Genomic DNA, 20,000 nt, shown 5'->3' on the forward strand with positions numbered 1-20,000 from the left:
TGAACTTGTTATCAATCCACTCCATCAATGTGAAGTAGCAAGAAAGCCAGTGTGCTCGAGTGTTTTCCCTTTCTATGATTGGGTTATCATGCCATCAAGTATAATAATAATGATAATAATAATAACAACTTTTATTTGTTTAGCGCTTTTCCTGCAAAGGTTGCAGCTCAAAGTGCTCCTGGTGGGTATTCCATCAACGTCGCTAAAGGAAAACCCAGGCTTATTTTGATAAGTCTGGTGAGATGTTTGTTCATGATGACTGATAGATGATAGACAGATGATTCACTTACTTTAGACAAATGGAGCTACTGGTTCTAAGCCGTTCTGGATAGAAGTGTCTGCTAAATGTCAACATTTTTAAATGTGAAATGTGTGTTCCCTCTACCTCCCCCCATCCCCCCCTCATCCCCCCCTCCTACCCTCAGCTCTCTCTCATCCCCCCCTCCTACCCTCATCCCCCCCTCCCTCCCCCTCCTACCCTCAGCTCTCTCTCATCCCCCCCTTCCCCCCCTCCTACCCTCAGCTCTCTCTCCGCCTCCCTCACGCTGACGCAGGTGTGGTTGCGGTGGGAGCCGATCACCGTGCACACGGTGCACACGCACACGGCGCACTCCTGGCAGTAGATCCGGTTCATCTCCTGGTGCTCCTGACACCTCCAGGGGGAGATGTCCTCCACGGGGGGCACCAGGGTGTGGCTCTGGAACACGGGGTTCTCCAGGTGGGGGCGGAGGTGGTCCGAGCACATGGAGGCCCCGCACACCAGGCAGGTCTTGACCGCGGGCAGCTGCCCGGGACCGGGGCAGTAGTGGCAGGGGAGGGCCGGGGGAACCACTGCCGCACCGGGGCTCCCAGCCGGTGTTCCCGCTTGTTCCACAGGTGGCTCCTCCTCGACACGGGGGCTCTCCCCGGGGACATGCAGGTCGGCTCGCGTCCTGGAGAGGGTAGGAGATCCAGCAGGTGTCGGTGGCGTTTCTTCTTCTTTCGCCGATAAGGATTCTCTCGACGGTTCCGTCGGTTTGCCGGGTTCTTCCGCGGCCGACGCGGAGGCGTTGTTTGGGTCCGTGGGCGTGGGTTGACCTCCCGGAGCGGCGGGGGTGTCTAGCTTAGCGGGGGTGACTCTCTTAGCAGCCGGGTCGCTAGACGATAGGTCCCCGCCCGCGGACTGTGCAGAGACCGGCCTCTCTCCCTCTCTCTCCGGCCTCCCTCCGTGTCTCGCCTCCGGCCTCTCTCTCTCTCTCGCTGCTACATAGGGGTTAGGTGAGGAGGAAGTGGTGGGTCTCTCCAGGTTACTAAGTCGGGCCTGGGAGCTGCTGACTGGAAGCTGCCCTTCCGGCGTCTTTCTCTCTGTCGCCGACGGCCTCTCTCCCTCTCTCTCCGGCCTCCCTCCATCCCTCGCCGGCCTCTCTTTCTCTCTAGGCCTATAGGGGTTAGGCGACAGGGAAGTGGGAGGTCTCTCCAGGTCACCGGGGCGCCCCTGGGAGCTGCCGCCCGGCCTCTTGCGGTCCAGCGGCTCCTCCGGCGCGGGCGAGCTGGCCGCTCTCTTCCCCAGCAGCCGGCTGGAGAGGGAGGAGAAGGAGGAGGAGGCTCTCTTTCCAGACGTCCTGCTGCCGACTGGGTTCACAATGATGACATCATCGTCATCGTCATCATCAGTACAGTCTAAACATAGCAGTGCATAATAACATCAATACATGATGACAACGATACGAATCATGAAGAAACAACAACAGCTGCTGTAACGTTCGTTTTTCAAACTGACATGCTCAATGTGTGTGTCTGTGTGTGTGTGTGTGCGTATGCGTGTGTGTGTGTGTGTGCGTGTGTGTGTGTGTGTGTGTGTGCGTATGCGTATGTGTGTGTGTGTGTGTGTGTGTGTGTGTGTGTATGTGTGTGTGTCTCTCTCTCTCTCTCTGTGTCTGTGGTAAAGCTGTGTGTGTCCACATTGCCCAGGGTCTCCTCCAACCTCCAACACAACACACACATACACCTCCAACACGCACACACACACACACACACACACACACACACACACACAACTCCAACCTCCAACACACACCTCAAACACACAGAAGCTGTTACATAACTGTGCAAATAAGAGGATTATGGGAATATAGCTATGACCCGCGTTAGATATGGCAGTCTAGATTAGGCCTACTGGTTTGATCGCCTGCCTTATTACCTATTGTGGAGGGGCGTGCGTTGGACTCATCTCTCCGGACAGAAGTGAAGGCGGGTCTCTCTGTGCGTCTCTGAGTCTCACACCAGAAGGGCAGTGTCCTGTACTCGTCTTTACACTCGGGGCAGTAGTAGGGTGCGGTGGGGGAGCCGCTCCACAGCTCCTGGATGCAGCCTGTGCAGAAGTGGTGCTTGCACTTCAGCGTGACTGGTTGCTGACACACGTTCAGGCACAGAGGACAGACGCGATCACGGTCCCGGGCCGGGAGATCGTTGGACGCACCCATGTTTAGTATGTTTAGTAGCCCCCCAGCCTGGGTCAGTTTAATCAATAACACGGCGCGAGAGAGAAACGAAAGTCAACAAGAGGAGGAGCCACATGTTCGAATTCCGCTCAGCTCCTCCCCTTCCGTTTTCTTAAAGGTACACACACACTTCTATTCAATCACAGTCACAAATTCTAAAGACTTACCCTGCAGTTTCCATTTTATACCAGTAGAGGGTGCCCAAGGTCCCGTCACATGAGCATTGAAGTTACCGCAACAATCGATGAATGAAAAACAACACACCATTAAGTACACACACACGCACACACGCACACGCACACACACACACACACACACACACGCACACACACACACACACACACACACACACACGCACACACACACACGTATGTGTTAATTCTTCATTATACATTGCCTAATAATATTCTACTTTCCCTGACTAGCAGTGAACACACATACTTACACAGTATTTTCATATCCAATATCAGCCTCACTGGTACATGGTACAAGAGGACCAACCTTGGATGGATGACTCCATGTCACCAACAGCCACAAGCTGGTTGTGTATCATTGCACAAGCCTCTTTCTGGGTGGAAAGTGTTTTTCATCATTGTACATCATCATATTATCATAATGTGTGTTTTTAATGCGTGTTTTGTTCACCAGTGTTTCTCACATTGACGCATGCAGCTGCCTTCTATTCAATCACAGTACCAAATTCTAAAGACTTACCCTGCAGTTTCCATGTTATACCAGTAGAGGGTGCCCAAGGTCCCATCACATGAGCACTGAAGTTACCGCCACAAACGATGAATGAAAAACAACACACCATTAAGTACAATGTAGTGCCGGAGGAAAAAGGAAAGACGTAGGCAACGTAATGATAACTGTTTAATCAAAACAACAACTTGTACTCTCAGTACAGGACCAGAAAATGGTTACCAAAACTCGTGTATCTAAACAGGAAGGTGCAACGTTAATAATCCTCCCCTCTGCCCCTAGTGCCAGAACTGGTTCCCTCCCACTACACAACCAACAGTAAGAGGAGAACATGAACCCATAATGTAGTCACTACACCAGCCCCCCCAGTGTTCACCTCAATATTGGAAATCCTCACGGCGAGGAGGGCGTATGGCCCGGCCCCTACGATCGTAGGTAAAGTCAGGAGGTGCGGGAGGAGGTGTGACATCGCCCATCACGTCCTCCTGCAGGGAAGGACGGGGGGCAGTGACGACCGGGGGCTCGCGAGCTGCGGGGGGTTGTCGGGGTCGGAGGGGGGAATGGCCAGGGCGCGGCAGGGGAGGTAGGACTGGAGGCCGGCCTCTGCGCGGTGGCAGGGCCAAGTCCAGGGGCAGTTCAAGGTCCAAGTGGGCCGGTTTGAGGCGATCAACGGACACACACTCAGGCCTACCCCCCATGTCAACCATGAAGTTCTTGGCTCCGGCCTCGATGACACGGAAAGGCCCGTCATAAGGAGGACGTAGTGGAGTCCTGTGGCCATCATGACGAATGAAAACGAACCTCGCTGAGTGCAGCTCCGGGGGCACCCTCGAAGTAGGGACACCATGCTGCGTAGTCGGGACCGGGACGAAGGTCCTGGCGCTGTCCAGCAGGGAGGCGCGCTGAGCGGCGGCGGACCAGGGCTCCGTTGACTTGGGAATGAAGTCACCGGGGACCCGCAGCGGCTGTCCAAACACCAGCTCAGCGGACGACGACTGGAGGTCCTCCTTAGGCGCTGTCCTGAGCCCCAGCATGACCCACGGCAGCTTGTCAAGCCAGTCGCTGTCCGTGAGGCTGGCTCGAAGGGCGGCCTTCATGGATCGATGGAAACGCTCACAGAGCCCGTTCGCCTGCGGGTGATAGGCGGTTGTGCGGTGGAGCTTGACCCCCAGATTCTCCGCCACCGCTGCCCACAGCTCTGAAGTAAACTGTGAGCCACGGTCAGAGGAGAGATCAGCAGGGGTGCCGTAGCGGGAGACCCACACCGCGATGAACGCCCGGGCCAGGTCGGGGGCTGTCGTTGAGGAGAGCGGAACTGCCTCCGGCCAGCGAGTCGTCCTGTCCACCATGGTAAAGAGATAGGTGTATCCGTGCGAGGGGGGCAGCGGCCCTACCAGGTCCACGTTTACATGATCGAACCTCCGCTCAGGCACAGAGAACTGCTCCAGGGGGGCCTTGACGTGTCGATGCACCTTGGCGCGCTGGCAGGCGATGCACGTGTCAACCCAGGCCCTCACATCCCTCTTGAGCCCATGCCAGACGAATTTCTCTGACACCAGCCGTGAGGACGGTTTCCTACCAGGGTGAGACAAGCCGTGTATCGCCTCGAAGGCGGGGCGCCTCCAGTTGGCGGGGACCACCGGTCGTGGCTGACCCATGGAGACGTCGCACAGGAGCGTGGCCCCTGCGTCACCGAAAACCACCTCTTCTAGGCGCAGTCCTGTGTCCGACAACTTGAGAGCCTGGACGGCGGGGTCGGCGGCCTGGTCTGCAGCCATGCGCGCGTAGTCCAAACCCAGTTGGACCGCACCAACCACCGCCCTGGAGAGACAATCCGCGACCTGGTTGGACTTCCCAGCAACGTGCTGGATGTCTGTGGTGAACTCGGATATGTAGGCGAGCTGGCGCTGTTGGCGGTCGGACCACGGCTCCGCCACCTTGGACATGGCGTGCGTGAGTGGCTTGTGGTCCACGTAGGCCGTAAACTCGCGGCCCTCCAGTAAAAAACGGAAGTGTCTGACAGCAAGCCACAGCCCGAGGAGCTCCCTGTCGAATGTGCTGTACCTTTGCTCTCTGGGAGACAGCTGGCGGCTGAAGAATGCAAGAGGCTGCCAGGCGTCCCCAACCCACTGTTCGTACACCGCTCCCACAGCAAAGTCAGAGGCGTCCGTGGTGAGAGCAGTGGGTGCCGAGGGCGAGGGGTGGGCCAACATGGCAGCGCGGGCCAGGGCCGCCTTGGTGTCCTGAAAGGCTTTGACACGCTCCGCCGTCCAGTCCACCGGCTGCTTCAGAGTCTTGCCCTTCTGGGCATCGTACAGAGGCCGCAGGATGTGAGCGATGTGGTGGAGGAAGCGATAGTAGAAGGTTACCATCCCGATGAACCCCTTGAGCTCGCTGATTGTGCTGGGGCGCGGGAAAGCAGCGACAGCTTCTACCTCCGAGGGGAGGGGGGTCACCCCCTCTGCGGAGACCCGGTGCCCGAGAAAGTCGATGGTGTTCCGTCCGAACTCACACTTCGCCGGATTGACAATCAGCCCATGTTGGCTGAGCCGTGTGAAAAGGGCCCGGAGGTGGGACAGGTGCTCCTCCTCCGTGGTGCTTGCGACGAGGATGTCATCCAAGTAGACGAAGAGGAATGGTAGGTCCCGGAGCACCGAGTGCATGAGGCGTTGGAAGGTCTGCGCCGCGTTCTTCAGGCCGAACGGCATCCGCAGAAACTCGAAGAGCCCAAATGGCGTGATTACGGCCGTCTTAGGGACGTCCTCGGGGTGCACCGGCACCTGATGGTACCCCCGTACCAGGTCCACTTTGGAGAAGAAGCGTTTGCCTGCCAGGTTCGCTGAAAAGTCCTGGACATGTGGGACCGGGTAGCGGTCAGGCTTGGACGCGTCGTTGAGGCGGCGGTAGTCCCCACATGGGCGCCACCCGCCGTCTGACTTAGGGACGATGTGCAGGGGAGACGCCCAGGGGCTGCTCGAGCGCCGAACGATGCCCACCTGCTCCATATGCGCAAACTCCGCCCTGGCGATGGCCAGCTTCTCCGGGTTGAGGCGCCTGGCCCTGGCGTGGAGGGGAGGCCCCTCGGTCTCGATGTGGTGCTCCACTCCGTGTTTCACCGTGGGCGCGGAGAAGGTGGGCTTGGTAAGGTCGGGGAATTCGGCGAGCAGCCGAAGGTACTGGTCACTTTCGGCGAGCGTATTGGACCACCCGCTGTAGACCGCCTCCCCCTGCGTACAGGCGAATGAAGCGAAAGTCTGTGAGTTGACCAGGCGCCTGTTCCCCACGTCCACCAACAGGTTGTGGGCGCACAGAAAATCCGCACCAAGGAGGGGAAATGTGACAGCCGCTATGACAAAATCCCACGAAAAACATTGCCCTCCGAAGCACACGTCCACCGCCCTAGTGCCGTAAGAGCAGATAGGTGTGCCGTCCGCGCCTGCCAACTGCGGACCACGCTCCTCCTTCGCCATATCCGATCTCTCTGCCGGAATGATGCTCCACTGGGCACCTGTGTCACAAAGGAAACTGCGACCAGAGGCGGTGTCTTGTATGAAGAGCAGCCTGTCGGTGACGCCAGCGCTCAGGGCCACTACTGAGTGCCGGCCCCGCCGTTTCCCGACGGTCCGAAGGTGCAGGGTGAGCGGCACCGTTTGGCCTTGGCGCCAAAAGTGGCGTGGTAGAAACAATGGCCCGCAGCGTTACCCTGCTGGCCAGAAGGTCTGGCGTCATCCTTCGCTCTCCTGCGACGGTCGGGTGGCGGGGCGGCCGCGGGAGCGAGCAGGTCGGGGGACCGTTGAGGCATGGCCAAGACGAACCGGTCCGCCTCCCTGGCCAGGGCGCGGGGCTCCATGATGGCGGTGTTGGCCAGCGCCATCCTAACTTGAGCTGGCAATGTGCGCATGAACAGCTCTGTGAAGAGGATCATGGGGTCTTCTGTACCGAGCAGGTTTAGCATCCTCTCCATGCTCGCAGAAGGCCTCTCGTCACCCAAGTCCGACATGGCAAATAGGCGACGCACCCTCTCCGCAGTGGACAGTTCAAATGTCTCTAGAAGCAGGGCCTTGAGGCGCTCATATTTGTTCGTCGTCGGGGGAGCAGACAAAAAACCTACCACTCGAGCTGCGGTGGAGCTGCCCAACATTGCCACAGCATGGTTGTACCGGTCGTCGTCGTCATCGATGTCACTTTTATTGAAATGTGCCTCTACAATAGCAAACCATGCAGCAGGCGTTGAGTCCCAGAATTCTGGTAGCTTGAGAGTGGGAGTGTGCGCACCACGCGTTACCCTGACAGGGGATGGTGATGGTTGCCGCTGGTTTGAACGTCTTCCCCGCCCGGACATTTTGCAGGATTGTAATGTTCGTCGCTGGTTTTTGTACACAATTACGTTAACAAAAATCCACGTCGGGTCACCAGTGTAGTGCCGGAGGAAAAAGGAAAGACGTAGGCAACGTAATGATAACTGTTTAATCAAAACAACAACTTGTACTCTCAGTACAGGACCAGAAAATGGTTACCAAAACTCGTGTATCTAAACAGGAAGGTGCAACGTTAATAATCCTCCCCTCTGCCCCTAGTGCCAGAACTGGTTCCCTCCCACTACACAACCAACAGTAAGAGGAGAACATGAACCCATAATGTAGTCACTACAACAACATTGTTCTACAGTGAAAACCTTTATTAATTGTATTCATATATTCGTATAATAACTTTATTTCATTGTTGTTACCCTTCTTTTCCATATGAGCTAAATGTTTGGTATCTGTATGATATATATTTATTTACACTGGTACATATTTACAGATGAGAGGCTGGGACAGGCCTTTCCACAATATAAACACTATCGGTCACTCCTCCACCTCCGTCTCATCCTCCTCCTCCTCCTCCTCTTCATCCCTCATCCTAATTCAATTGTTTCTTTTTCCTTTGTCTCATACAACAATAGAGGTATGGGACTGCAGTCATCTCTTCAGATCTTATATACAGTACACAATGACTCTCTATACCCTGTATAAGGTCCCCTTAATGACAGATAAATACACTCTGAGATATGACATGAAAGAGAGGGGGTGGGTAGAGGGAAGAGAGAGAGAGAGGAGGAGGGGGGGAGAAGATGGAAGATGGCGAGAGAGAGAGAGAGAGAGAGAGAGAGAGAGAGAGAGAGAGAGAGAGAGAGAGAGAGAGAGAGAGAGAGGGAGGAGAGATGGGGGGAGAGAGAGGGGGAAAGGGGAGAGACGGTGGGTGGAAGATGGAGAGAGAGAGATGGAGGGGGAGGGGGAGAGAGGGGGGAAAGATGGAGAGAGAGAAATGTACAGGACTGCTTTGTTTTAGACTCGGTATGAGAAGAGGCTGGTGTGTTGGTTCACTAAAAAGGGCATGCAGGCACACACACACACACACACGCACACGCACACACACACGCACACACACGCACGCACACACACACACACACGCACACACACACACACGCACACGCACACACACACACACACACACGCACACACACACACACACACACACACACACACACACACACACACACACACGCACAGACCCTATTCATCCAGCAGCTACAGGTTATGAAGCAGTCATACCCCCCCCATCCCCCATCACAGTGAAGAATAAAATACATCAAACTACAAAATATTGAGATACTCTTCAAACTCAAGCACTGTGCAAAATCAGCCCAGCTGGGCCTTGAATATGCTTGAAATGGGATTTCGAAACATTTTTTTTCTGGTGCTTCTTTGATATTTACTGTACAACTCTGTAAAACTACAAGTACTTTTTATGTGGATATCTACTGTATATTCGGTAGGTTTAGAAACTCACGTTTGACGACAGTGCTCTAATAAAGAGGGACGTTGCGGAGGATGAGGAGGAAGAAATCTTCTTCGTTTGAGTTCACATATGAAATATAAAGTTTACACCCAGTAGTACATGAGAATGAGAATGAGCGATTTCCTAACTAAAACATGAAACCTATGGCATGGCACACACAGATACTGTATATCTACTGCTGCTCAACATGTTAGCATACCGTATGGATTTATGAATCTGTAGTTACTGTACAGGGTCAATGTTTGAATATCTGAGGATGCATTGTGTGTGTGTGTGTGTTAAAAATAATATGTCTGTATGTGTGTGCGTGCGAGAGAGTGTCTGTGTGCGTGCAAGAGAGTGTGGGTGTGTCTGTGTGTGTGTGTGTGTCTGTGTGTGTGTGTGTGTCTATCTATAGCACTGTAGTATTTTAACCCTGTGCAGCTCCATGTTGGTAGTCCATTCTCTGCTGTGCTGTGAGGGTTAGTTCAGTTGACAGGTGAGGCTCTAAGGGCTAGGTGCTGGGGGTGGTGGGGGGGGGGGGGGTGTAGAGGGGTCCAGGGGGACAGTGAGCAGGGCAGATACAGTGGAGAGGGGTAGTTTACAGTGTGACAATGGTGGAAGGTTTCTGGCTCCATAGCTCTCCTTTCTCTCCCACAGCCACGATCCTTCCTTCCTTCCTTCCTTCCTTCCTTCCTTCCTTCCTTCCTTCCTTCCTTCCTTCCCTCCTTCCTTCCTTCCTCCCTTCCTTCCTCCCTTCCTTCCTTCGATTTGATGATAGGTATAAAGCTGGAGCCTGGTGAACAAACACACTAGGAAACGCAGACCCCTGTGGGAGGGAAGAGAGAGAGACAGAGACAGAGAGAGAGAGAGAGAGACAGACAGACAGAGAGAGAGAGACAGAGAGAGAGAGAAACAGAGAGAGAGAGACAGAGAGAGAGACAGAGAGAGAAAGAGAGACAGAGAGAGAGAAATACAGAGAGAGAGAAACAGAGAGAGAGAGAAACAGAGAGAGAGAGAGAGAGAGAGAGAGAGAGAGAGAGTTGGAGACACAGTTACGTTGAGACACATGAGGTTAATTTTTATGCCACAGACACATTTGCATTTGCAGTCCATTTCCCCCCTCAGTGTCATAGTGGTTCTGTGAGGATGCTAATGACATTTCCATGCCAATCAGGCCATTCTGAATCATATTAAATAGGACACGATGGCGTTGCACACTGTGAAGAGTCCAACACTCCTTCAATTCGACAGATACATTATTAAATTAATCTAGGCTGTTTCGTGGCTAGCTTTCAAACGGTCTGTTTTGCATGACTTACCAGTGGGGTGAGTTTAAGCATTTCCCGCCTCTGTGTGGGAAGAAAAACAGAGAAATATTAATGACAGTTAAAATAATAATCGGTGATTATTATTAATCTGTGTAGATTATTGATAGCTAATATTGAATATTCAGTGATAGGATTTGGGAATCACATTGCTTGTAATTTAGTTGTAGTACCAATAGTAACCAGCAGATGTCATGACGGAGCTACTGGGCAGAAAGAGACAACAGAGCGATCCATGAATGGTGGTTTATGGACAACCTCTCCAAAGCTGTGTGCCCAGATAAGCACCACAACTAATGAAGTTAATGTCTCTGGTTTTCAGAATCAGAAGGGTTTCATTTGTCTTCAGTAATGTCTGTAGGCCTATAGTTTTTAGCGTTTGGCTCTAGTCGTCTCCTGCATTTGACTAGCTTGAGGTCGTTGGAAAGGGTGTGGGGGGGAAAAAGTACTCTCTAAGAGGCCATCTGCAGGTGGTGCTGTTACCATGGTGACTTCCTCACATGGGTGGGTCACAGGGGAGGCTGGTGGAGGTAGAAATCGGAGGACGGGCTCATTGTAATGCATGGAATTGAATGATTTGACACCATTCCTCATTCTATTCCATTCAGTACAATGACCCCGTCCTCCGATTTCTACCTCCACCAGTCTCCCCAAGGTATGACCCGTCATTCACTCATGGCACCCACAGAGAGAGTGCAGTAAAGCATGTGTCAAGCATGTGTGTGTGTGTGTGTGTGTGTGTGTGTGTGCGCGTGTGTGTGTCTGTGTGTATGTGTGTGTGTGTTTTTCTCTGTGTGTGTGTGTGTGCGTGTGTGTGTGCGTGTGCGTATGTGTGTGTGTGTGTGTGTGTGTGTGTGTGTGTGTGTGCGTGTGTGTGTGTGTGTGTGTGTGTGTGTGCATGTGTGTCACGTGTGTGCGTGTGTGTGTGTGTGTGTGTGCATGTGTGTCACGTGTGTGTGTGTGTGTGTGTGTGTGTGTGTGTGTGTGCCCCATTGAGACAGAAGGCCAGTGCTGCTGGGTAAACATCCATTGGTAATTCATCAGTCCGTCCAAAAAGTCCCTCAGCAGCAATTAACACATCTGCAGTGTGTTCAGCTCCCAGTGGGGAACGGGATTAGTGCATCAACAGGGGAGGCTGGTAGGAGCAGTGCAGAATTAAACATGTGGAAGCCCGACTTTCATAATAACTGAAACAGTAGTAGTAGTAGTGCAGAATAAAACAAGTGAAAGGCATCACAACTAAATCATAATGTCACCTGACTGGCTGGTAGTAAAGGATATAATAATACTACTACTACTACTACTACTACTACTACTACTACTACTACTACTACTACTACTACTACTACTACTACTACTACTACTACTACTACTACTACTACTACTACTACTACTAATAATAATAATAATAATAATAATAATAATAATACATTGGACTCATAAAGCGCTTTTCTAGACACTCAAAGACGCTTTACAAACTGAAAAGATTGAGTAGTAATAATAAAAAGAAACAAAACATAAATAAAAGAAAGTATAGGGGTATAATTCATTTTAAGATACTAAATCTAAGTTAAGTGTCTTTGTAGGACAATCTACTCTGTATACTGCGAGATTACACCTAGATTTCGGACGGAGAAGAGGCGAACAAGCAACGCCAGCGTCCTCTCTCAACCGGCATTTTTTGAAAAGCTCAAATTTGTATCAAGGTTTTATGAAAGTCCTTGGTTATAATTTTTAAATCTAAATCTAAAGGCCAATGCACACGGCCCCGATTTTGTAGCACCGCCGAATTCGATTCCATTGTTTCGAATGAGACAATGCACACGGTGTGCAATGCGATATTATCGCACGACAACATTCGATTCTCCATTCACACCAATAGAAATAATTCAAAGAATTGATAATCGAATGTTGTCTTGCAACAAAATCGCACGCCGTGTGCAACTGTGCATTGGGCTTAAGTGTCTTTGTAGGACAATCTACTCTGTATACTGCAATTACACCTAGATTTCGGGCGGAGAAGCGGCGAACAAGCAACGCCAGCGTCCTCTCTCAACCGGCATTTAAAAAAAAGATATAGCCCCGGTGGAGTGTGGTTACGCCTTGTGGGAAAAGGGGGTCTTTGTGATAGAATAAGGAGGGTGTCTATAGTGATTTACACTACTGGCGTGTGTATACAGTTGTTTGTGTGTGTGGGGGGGGGGGGGGGTCTGTGTGATGGTGGTGTCTACGGTGTGTGATGGTGGTGTCTACGGTGTGTGATGGTGGTGTCTACGGTGTGTGATGGTGGTGTCTACGGTCAAAACTGAATGAAAATGAAAAGGACACACTCATCTCTCATTGCAGTGACATTTATTCACCTTTCATCCAACCATGCTGTTGATGTTGGTCTCTATGGTCCAGGCATGTGTGTGTGATGAAGTAAAGATGGTTTGGTTGGATGGTTGGATGGATGGATGGATGGATGGATGATTGGTTGGTTGGTTGGTTGGTTGGTTGGATGGTTGGTTGGATAGTTGGATGGATGGATGGATGGATGGATGGTTGGTTGGATTGACAAATGAATGGATAGTTGGTTGGTTGGTTTGTTGGTTTGTTGGTTGGTTGGTTGGATTGACAGATGAATGGATAGTTGGTTGGTGAGTTGGTTGGTTGGTTGGTTGGTCTCCTTCATTCCGTTCAATGGTCCTTCACCCGTTGTGGTCACGCAGACCGTCTCGTCAGACCCACTCACCCTTGCTCTCAGCCAACAGTTCCTCAGTCATAAGCCCGTCCTGGCGGTTGCCGAGGACGAAGGCCAGGAAGGAGAGGATGAGGGCGTCCAGGACGCCCATGATGGCCAGGATGTAGGCCCAGCGCATGGAGCAGGCGCCCAGGTCGTACTTGTCCGTCTGCTCGCCGCACATCTGACGCACCACGTCTGAGTCCCAACCGTCCGGGTAGATCATGCAGCCCAGGACCAGACACACCCCTGAGGAGGAGAGGGGGGGGGGAGGAGAGAGGGGGAGGGAGGAGGAGGGGGAGGAAGGGGGGGCATGGGTAGGAGTCGGGTAGTGGGAGGAGGGGTTGGGGGTGCGCCGGGGGGGGGGGGGGGGGGGAGAAGGAGGAGGAGGACAGGATGTTGAGAGACAAAGAAAAAGAAAAAAGAAAGAAAAGTGGTCACGGGAAGCACTTTAAAGAGTGTTTGAAGTGCTCTCGCATCCTCCTCTCCTCGCAGTCTACTTCATCATCTACTTCATCTATCGATTTTCAGCCTGGAACTTTGCTCTCAGAAGAACGAGTCAACAATAACAACAACAACACTGGCAGCAGCAGATACTACAAATCATCATAAATCTCCTGCTAGCTTCCGTCTCCAGCGAGGGACAGACATCTGACAGCCGGCATCGCTCAATGCTGTTTGTTTTCTTGTTTGTTAGTTTGTCGACCTCGTGGAAAAGCTCTGTGAACGGCCACGCACACATTTCCCACATTGAATTGGGCTTCTCTCCCCCCTTCTCCCCCCCCCCCTCTCTCTTTCTCTCTTCAATATTTAGTAGCAGCTTCTCTCGTTCGCGTTTGAGCCCAAGGGGTGAATCACCCTCGTCTTCAATTAGGATGAGATTTCTTCTGTGAGGTGAAGCTGCGGCAGAGAAGTAAGAGAGGTAGAAAAGGAGCTGACTGCACAATTACCCAGAGTGCATTGCACATTAATAATACAACATACACTCACTGAACACTTTATTAGGAACGCTCTACTAATACTGGGTATAGAGCCTTCGCTTTGCTCTTGAAACAGACTCATTTCTTCGTGGTATTGATTCCACAAAGATGTTGGAAACATTCCTGTAAGATTCTGGTCCACGAATGAGGAGGTGTACAGTTGTTCCAAGTGTCCAGTGAGTGTATTTCTCCCACCTCGTCACCTCGAACTTCTGCTCATCACTTTGCATCCCTTGACAGTGTTTGTCTGTGTGTGTTTTTTGCGTGAACGAGGCTGTGGTTGTGTGTATTTTGAGTGAGTTTCTCCCTTAAGTCTCTCGTGATCTTGCTCACCATCTTCATTTTTAGAACCTACAAATAGAAATGGACTGTAGGTCATTTGCATTTTCACACCCTTCCCTTCCCTCCCCCGCCCTCCTCTCTTCCCTTCCTCTAAATCTTTCCTCCTCTCTCGTTTTTATTCCATTCCTCATTTCTGACTCGCTTCTCCTCTCCTCCTTCTCATCTATTCATCACACCAGCTGGGGATCTGAAGATGTAAAAGAGCTGAGTTTCTGAGCACACACACACACACACACACACACACACACGCACACACACACACACACACACACACACACACTGCGGCTGGTTACGCTGCAGTCTTTATTATTCCTGAAAGAGATCGGGGGGAGAAAAGAGAGAGAGAGAGAACAGAAGTATAATATGCTGCAGATGAGCTGCATACTAACATACTTCCCCTCCTTGGCCCTCTGGCTCCCGCTCTGGCTGTCAAACCACATTCACACACACACACACACACACACACACACACACACACACACACACACACACACACACACACGCACACACACACACACACACACACACACACACAGAGAGAGCAAGGAGTGTGTTCACATTATATCTATTCTGTCAGACGCAAGGCTGTAAGAAGTGACTACTCACTCACTCTGCCTCATAGCATCCTATCAACATCTGTACTGTGAAGGGAAGGGAGGTGATCAAACGATCAATCTATCTATCTATCTATCTATCTCTCTCTAAAGGGTCAGTAAACAGAGGTTAATGGACACAGAGCCAAAGTGCTGCTAGGCACAGGTGATGGAGAGAGAGAGAGAGAGAGAGAGAGAGAGAGAGAGAGAGAGAGAGAGAGAGAGAGAGAGATCCAGTAATAAAGTGCTGGTGAGGACAGGAGAGACAGCCCAAGGCAGAGAGAATAACATAGAGAGAGAGAGAGGGGGAGAGGGAGGGGGAATAACATAGAGAGAGAGAGGGGGGGAGGGGGAGAGAGAGAGAGAGAGAGAGAGAGAGAGAGAGAGAGAGAGAGGGGAGGGGGGAGGGGGAGAGAGAAGTGAGAAGAGGATCTGCTATGTTCACTCACTTCGAAGGATTCAGGATACTAAGGAAGAGAACAGCCAGTGAAGCTTTGACTCTCAGGAGAACGGGAGAGGTGCGCCAACCCCAGTTCTCACCACCAGGGGGCAGGACGTTGTTGTGCTGAATTGAATTCCATGTGTTCCATTCCTCATTCCGTTCAATGTGCTCATCCTCTGATTTCTACCTACACCCTTGAGGGCACCCTGGGGGTTTAACTGGGGTTGAGGAGGGCACCCTGGGGGGTTAACTGGGGTTGAGGAGGGCACCCTGGGGGGTTAACTGGGGTTGAGGAGGGCACCCTGGGGGGTTAACTGGGGTTGAGGAGGGCACCCTGGGGGGTTAACTGGGGTTGAGGAGGGCACCCTGGGGGGTTAACTGGGGTTGAGGAGGGCTCCCTGGGGGGTTAACTGGGGTTGAGGAGGGCACCCTGGGGGTTAACTGGGGTTGAGGAGGGCACCCTGGGGGGTTAACTGGGGTTGAGGAGGGCACCCTGGGGGGTTAACTGGGGTTGAGGAGGGCACCCTGGGGGGTTAACTGGGGTTGAGGAGGGCACCCTGGGGGGTTAACTGGGGTTGAGGAGGGCACCCTGGGGGGTTAACTGGGGTTGAGGAGGGCACCCTGGGGGGTTAACTGGGGTTGAGGAGGGCACCCTGGGGGGTTAACTGGGGTTGAGGAGGGCACCCTGGGGGTTAACTGGGGTTGAGGAGGGCTCCCTGGGGGGTTAACTGGGGTTGAGGAGGGCACCCTGGGGGGTTAACTGGGGTTGAGGACACCCTGGGGGTTAACTGGGGTTGAGGGACCCTGGGGGTTTCAGACATGATGACGCCCATTAGATTCGATTCGATTCGATTCGATTCGATTAGATTAGAGTAGATTCAACTTTATTGTCATTGCACAGAGTACAAATACTGAGACAACGAAATGTAGTTTGGCGTCTAACCAGATGCACAGTGCAAACAGTGGCATAGTGTGAAAGACAGCATGATGTAGACAGTGAGTATAAATACATATAAAAATGTAATATACATGAGATGAATATCAATATGATATGTACAGTTATGATAAGTGTACAGTATGTCACATATCAGGTGTTATCAGGCAATCTGCTCTCTCCAATCTGCTCTCTCCAATCTGCAATCTGAAATCTCAACCCCACCACAAGTGGCTTTGATCAAACACCCTGGGCCTGGCTCAGGATTCAAAACATCACCGATTTGAGATTCCGGATCTTTTATTTTGTCGATACCGTTCCTCATTCATGTGATACCATTCATCATTCATGTTATACCATTCATCATTCTGTTCAATGCATTACAATGAGCCTGTCCTCCGAGATCACCAGCCTCCAAGATCCACATAGCCTTTCATTTACATGTGGAAACTCCCGTCTTAATAAAATTTATCATCATCTGTATGTTGTTTTTCTTTCATTCGACTAACCGCAGAGATAATACTTGAGACTTCCGTAAGAATTAATCCAACTGTTCTGCAGATCTAACTTGACGATGTGTCCCTCTACCATGGTGGAGTGGTCAAAAACAACTCTCAAAAGGCTTTTGATGGACGCGAAAAACGCATAAAATCGATCCTGTTCCGAAAATAATTAGGACGGACGAATATTTCGGATTATGTGCGCAAGCGTGACATGAGTTGTAATTTGTTTTTAAAACGGACGTAAAAAATGTGTCAGTGTGCAAAGGCCTTTACTGACAGATACACTACTCAGGAATGGAGGACAAGGCAACAGCAGCACCTGACTGAATGCAGCTGTCAATCACAGGTAGCGAGAGACACAATAATAACTGATGGCATTTACTACCCTTTCAGTCTTGCCCTTCTCTCTTTCTTTCTTTCCCTCTTTCTGATCTCTAGAGAGCATGAGAGAGAGTGAGAGACCGAGAGGACAAGTGATAGACAGGTAGAGGTAGAGAGGGAGAGTGAGAGACAGAGAAAGAGAGAGAGAGACAGAGAAAGAGAGAGAGAGACAGAGAAAGAGAGAGAGAGACAGAGAAAGTGAGAGAGTGAGAGACAAGAGAGGTAGAGAGACAGAGAGAGGTAGAGAGACAGACAGAGAGGTAGAGAGACAGACAGAGAGGTAGAGAGACAGACAGAGAGCTAGAGAGACAGACAGAGAGGTAGAGAGAGACAGAGAGGTAGAGAGAGAGACAGAGAGAGAGACAGAGCGGTAGAGAGAGACAGAGAGGTAGAGAGACAGACAGAGAGAGAGAGAGACAGACAGAGAGGTAGAGAGACAGACAGAGAGGTAGAGAGACAGACAGACAGAGAGAGAGAGAGAGACAGAGAGGTAGAGAGAGACAGAGAGGTAGAGAGAGAGACAGAGAGAGAGAGAGAGACAGAGAGGTAGAGAGACAGACAGAGAGGTAGAGAGAGACAGAGAGGTAGAGAGAGACAGAGAGGTAGAGAGACAGACAGAGAGGTAGAGAGACAGACAGACAGAGAGAGAGAGAGAGAGAGAGAGACAGAGAGGTAGAGAGAGACAGAGAGGTAGAGAGAGAGACAGAGAGAGAGTGAGAGACAGAGAGGTAGAGAGAGAGACAGAGAGGTAGAGAGACAGACAGAGAGGTAGAGAGAGAGACAGAGAGGTAGAGAGACAGACAGACAGAGAGAGAGAGAGAGAGAGAGAGAGAGAGAGAGACAGAGAGGTAGAGAGAGAGACAGAGAGGTAGAGAGACAGACAGAGAGCTAGAGAGACAGACAGAGAGGTAGAGAGAGACAGAGAGGTAGAGAGAGAGACAGAGAGAGAGAGACAGAGAGGTAGAGAGAGACAGAGAGGTAGAGAGAGAGACAGACAGAGAGGTAGAGAGAGAGACAGAGAGGTAGAGAGAGACAGAGAGGTAGAGAGACAGACAGAGAGGTAGAGAGACAGACAGAGAGAGAGAGAGACAGAGAGGTAGAGAGACAGACAGAGAGGTAGAGAGGTAGAGAGACAGACAGAGAGGTAGAGAGAGAGACAGACAGAGAGGTAGAGAGAGAGACAGAGAGGTAGAGAGAGACAGAGAGGTAGAGAGACAGACAGAGAGGTAGAGAGACAGACAGAGAGAGAGAGAGAGAGACAGAGAGGTAGAGAGACAGACAGAGAGGTAGAGAGGTAGAGAGACAGACAGAGAGGTAGAGAGAGAGACAGAGGTAGAGGTAGAGAGACAGACAGAGAGGTAGAGAGAGAGACAGAGAGGTAGAGAGAGAGACAGAGAGGTAGAGAGAGAGACAGAGAGGTAGAGAGAGAGACAGAGTGTGTGCGGGGAGTCATGTCCTCTGCCGCGTGTCGCAGCATGCTCCCAGGATCACACTAACGTCATGCGCTCCGTCTGCCATATGTCCGCGGCCCTGGGCGGAGCTATTCTCAGCCGCCGAGCGGGAAACACTGGGATCCTAGGAATTGGCAATCTGGGATTGGGGAAAAAACAATCACTTGGCTAACAAGACAGGAGCTTATGTAAGAACGCCGCTGAGAGGGCGGGGGTGCGATCTGAAGGTGGTCCAGGGACGCGAGAGAGCAGACCAGCAGACGGAGAGGTTGAGAGATGCGACCCGAAAGACCTTGTCTCAAAAGCTTGTCTCATGTTATCTTGTCTCATGGTATTGTCGAGATCGGGAACCGTTCCGATCTTGACGACTGAGAAGGGAGGCCAGTCAGAGGACGGTGCAGGGTCTGACTGCCTCTGACGTTACCAGTGAGAATGCTTGTTTTGGTAAATGGACTGACTTATATAGCGCCTTTATCCAAAGCGCTTTACAATGGCCTCTTATTCACCCATTCACACACACATTCACACAGCAATGTCGGCAAGCTACCATGCAAGGCACCGGCCGGGCCCGCTCACTGGGAGCAATTTGGGGTTCAGTGTCTTGCCCAAGGACACTTCGACATGTGGCCAGCCGGGGCTCGAACCGGCGATCTGCCAACCTTGCGATCATTAGACGGCAGCTCCACCTCCCGCGCCACAGCCGCCTCATGGGTTGTTGTTTTTGGGTTGTTTAACCTCGTCCTGAGCTTATTGCTCCATACTGCTTCTGAGCCTGGAATAATAACGACTCCGACCTGACCTTAGTGGGAATAAATGTACTTGTGGGAGTGAATTTCTTTGTGATTACCTGATTTCAGTGAATCACACAGCTGTGAGACAGCTCCGAATCAGAAATGTGCGGTGCAGTGCAAGCACTGGAGGGAGGGGGGGGGGGGAGAATACTGTGTAAGATGATTGTATAGTAGTATAATATATGCCACGCTTGTATCCAAAGGGACTTCCATTACAGTGAGTGCATCCATTTTTCAGTATATGCGGTAACAGCGCGAATCAAACCAACTGCCTACGCGTTGTTAGCACCGTGCCCTACTAACTGGGCCACAGAGGACTATATATATGTCCCGCTTTTATCCAAAGTGAGTTACATTGCTATGAGTGCATACATTTTTCAGTATATATAGTCCCAGCAGGAATCTAACTCACAACCTAAGCGTTGTTAGCTCCGTGCTGTACCAGCCGAGCCACAGAGGACCGCCTCATCTTTCTATTGGCTGAATAAAGGCCAGGTTTGATGCGTTGGTCCACCTGACCTTTCTCGCATT

At 51.5% G+C, this 20,000-nt stretch overlaps 2 protein-coding genes across 2 annotated transcripts in view; both read right to left on the reverse strand.

Annotated features, from left to right (window-relative positions):
* The window catches only part of LOC308170475 (tripartite motif-containing protein 14), a gene marked incomplete at its 5' end in the record, with an annotated part of 7,657 nt that extends 5,195 nt beyond the window's left edge, over positions 1–2,462 (reverse strand). Inside the window, 3 exons of the mRNA XM_080545263.1 lie at positions 518–1,242; positions 1,465–1,611; positions 2,180–2,462. Of these exons, the coding sequence (XP_080401389.1) occupies positions 518–1,242; positions 1,465–1,611; positions 2,180–2,462 (1,155 nt within the window). The remainder of the gene's footprint in view (positions 1–517; positions 1,243–1,464; positions 1,612–2,179) is intronic.
* A 10,588-nt stretch (positions 2,463–13,050) lies between these two features.
* LOC308170476 (LHFPL tetraspan subfamily member 3 protein-like) overlaps positions 13,051–20,000 on the reverse strand; it is a gene marked incomplete at both ends in the record, with an annotated part of 34,149 nt that continues 27,199 nt past the window's right edge. The window contains one exon of the mRNA XM_080545264.1: positions 13,051–13,301. Coding sequence (XP_080401390.1) covers positions 13,051–13,301 — 251 coding nt within the window. The remainder of the gene's footprint in view (positions 13,302–20,000) is intronic.

The sequence above is a fragment of the Nansenia antarctica genome (assembly GCF_963989245.1).
Source record: "Nansenia antarctica genome assembly, chromosome: 14".
Taxonomy (NCBI): Eukaryota; Metazoa; Chordata; class Actinopteri; order Argentiniformes; family Microstomatidae; genus Nansenia; species Nansenia antarctica.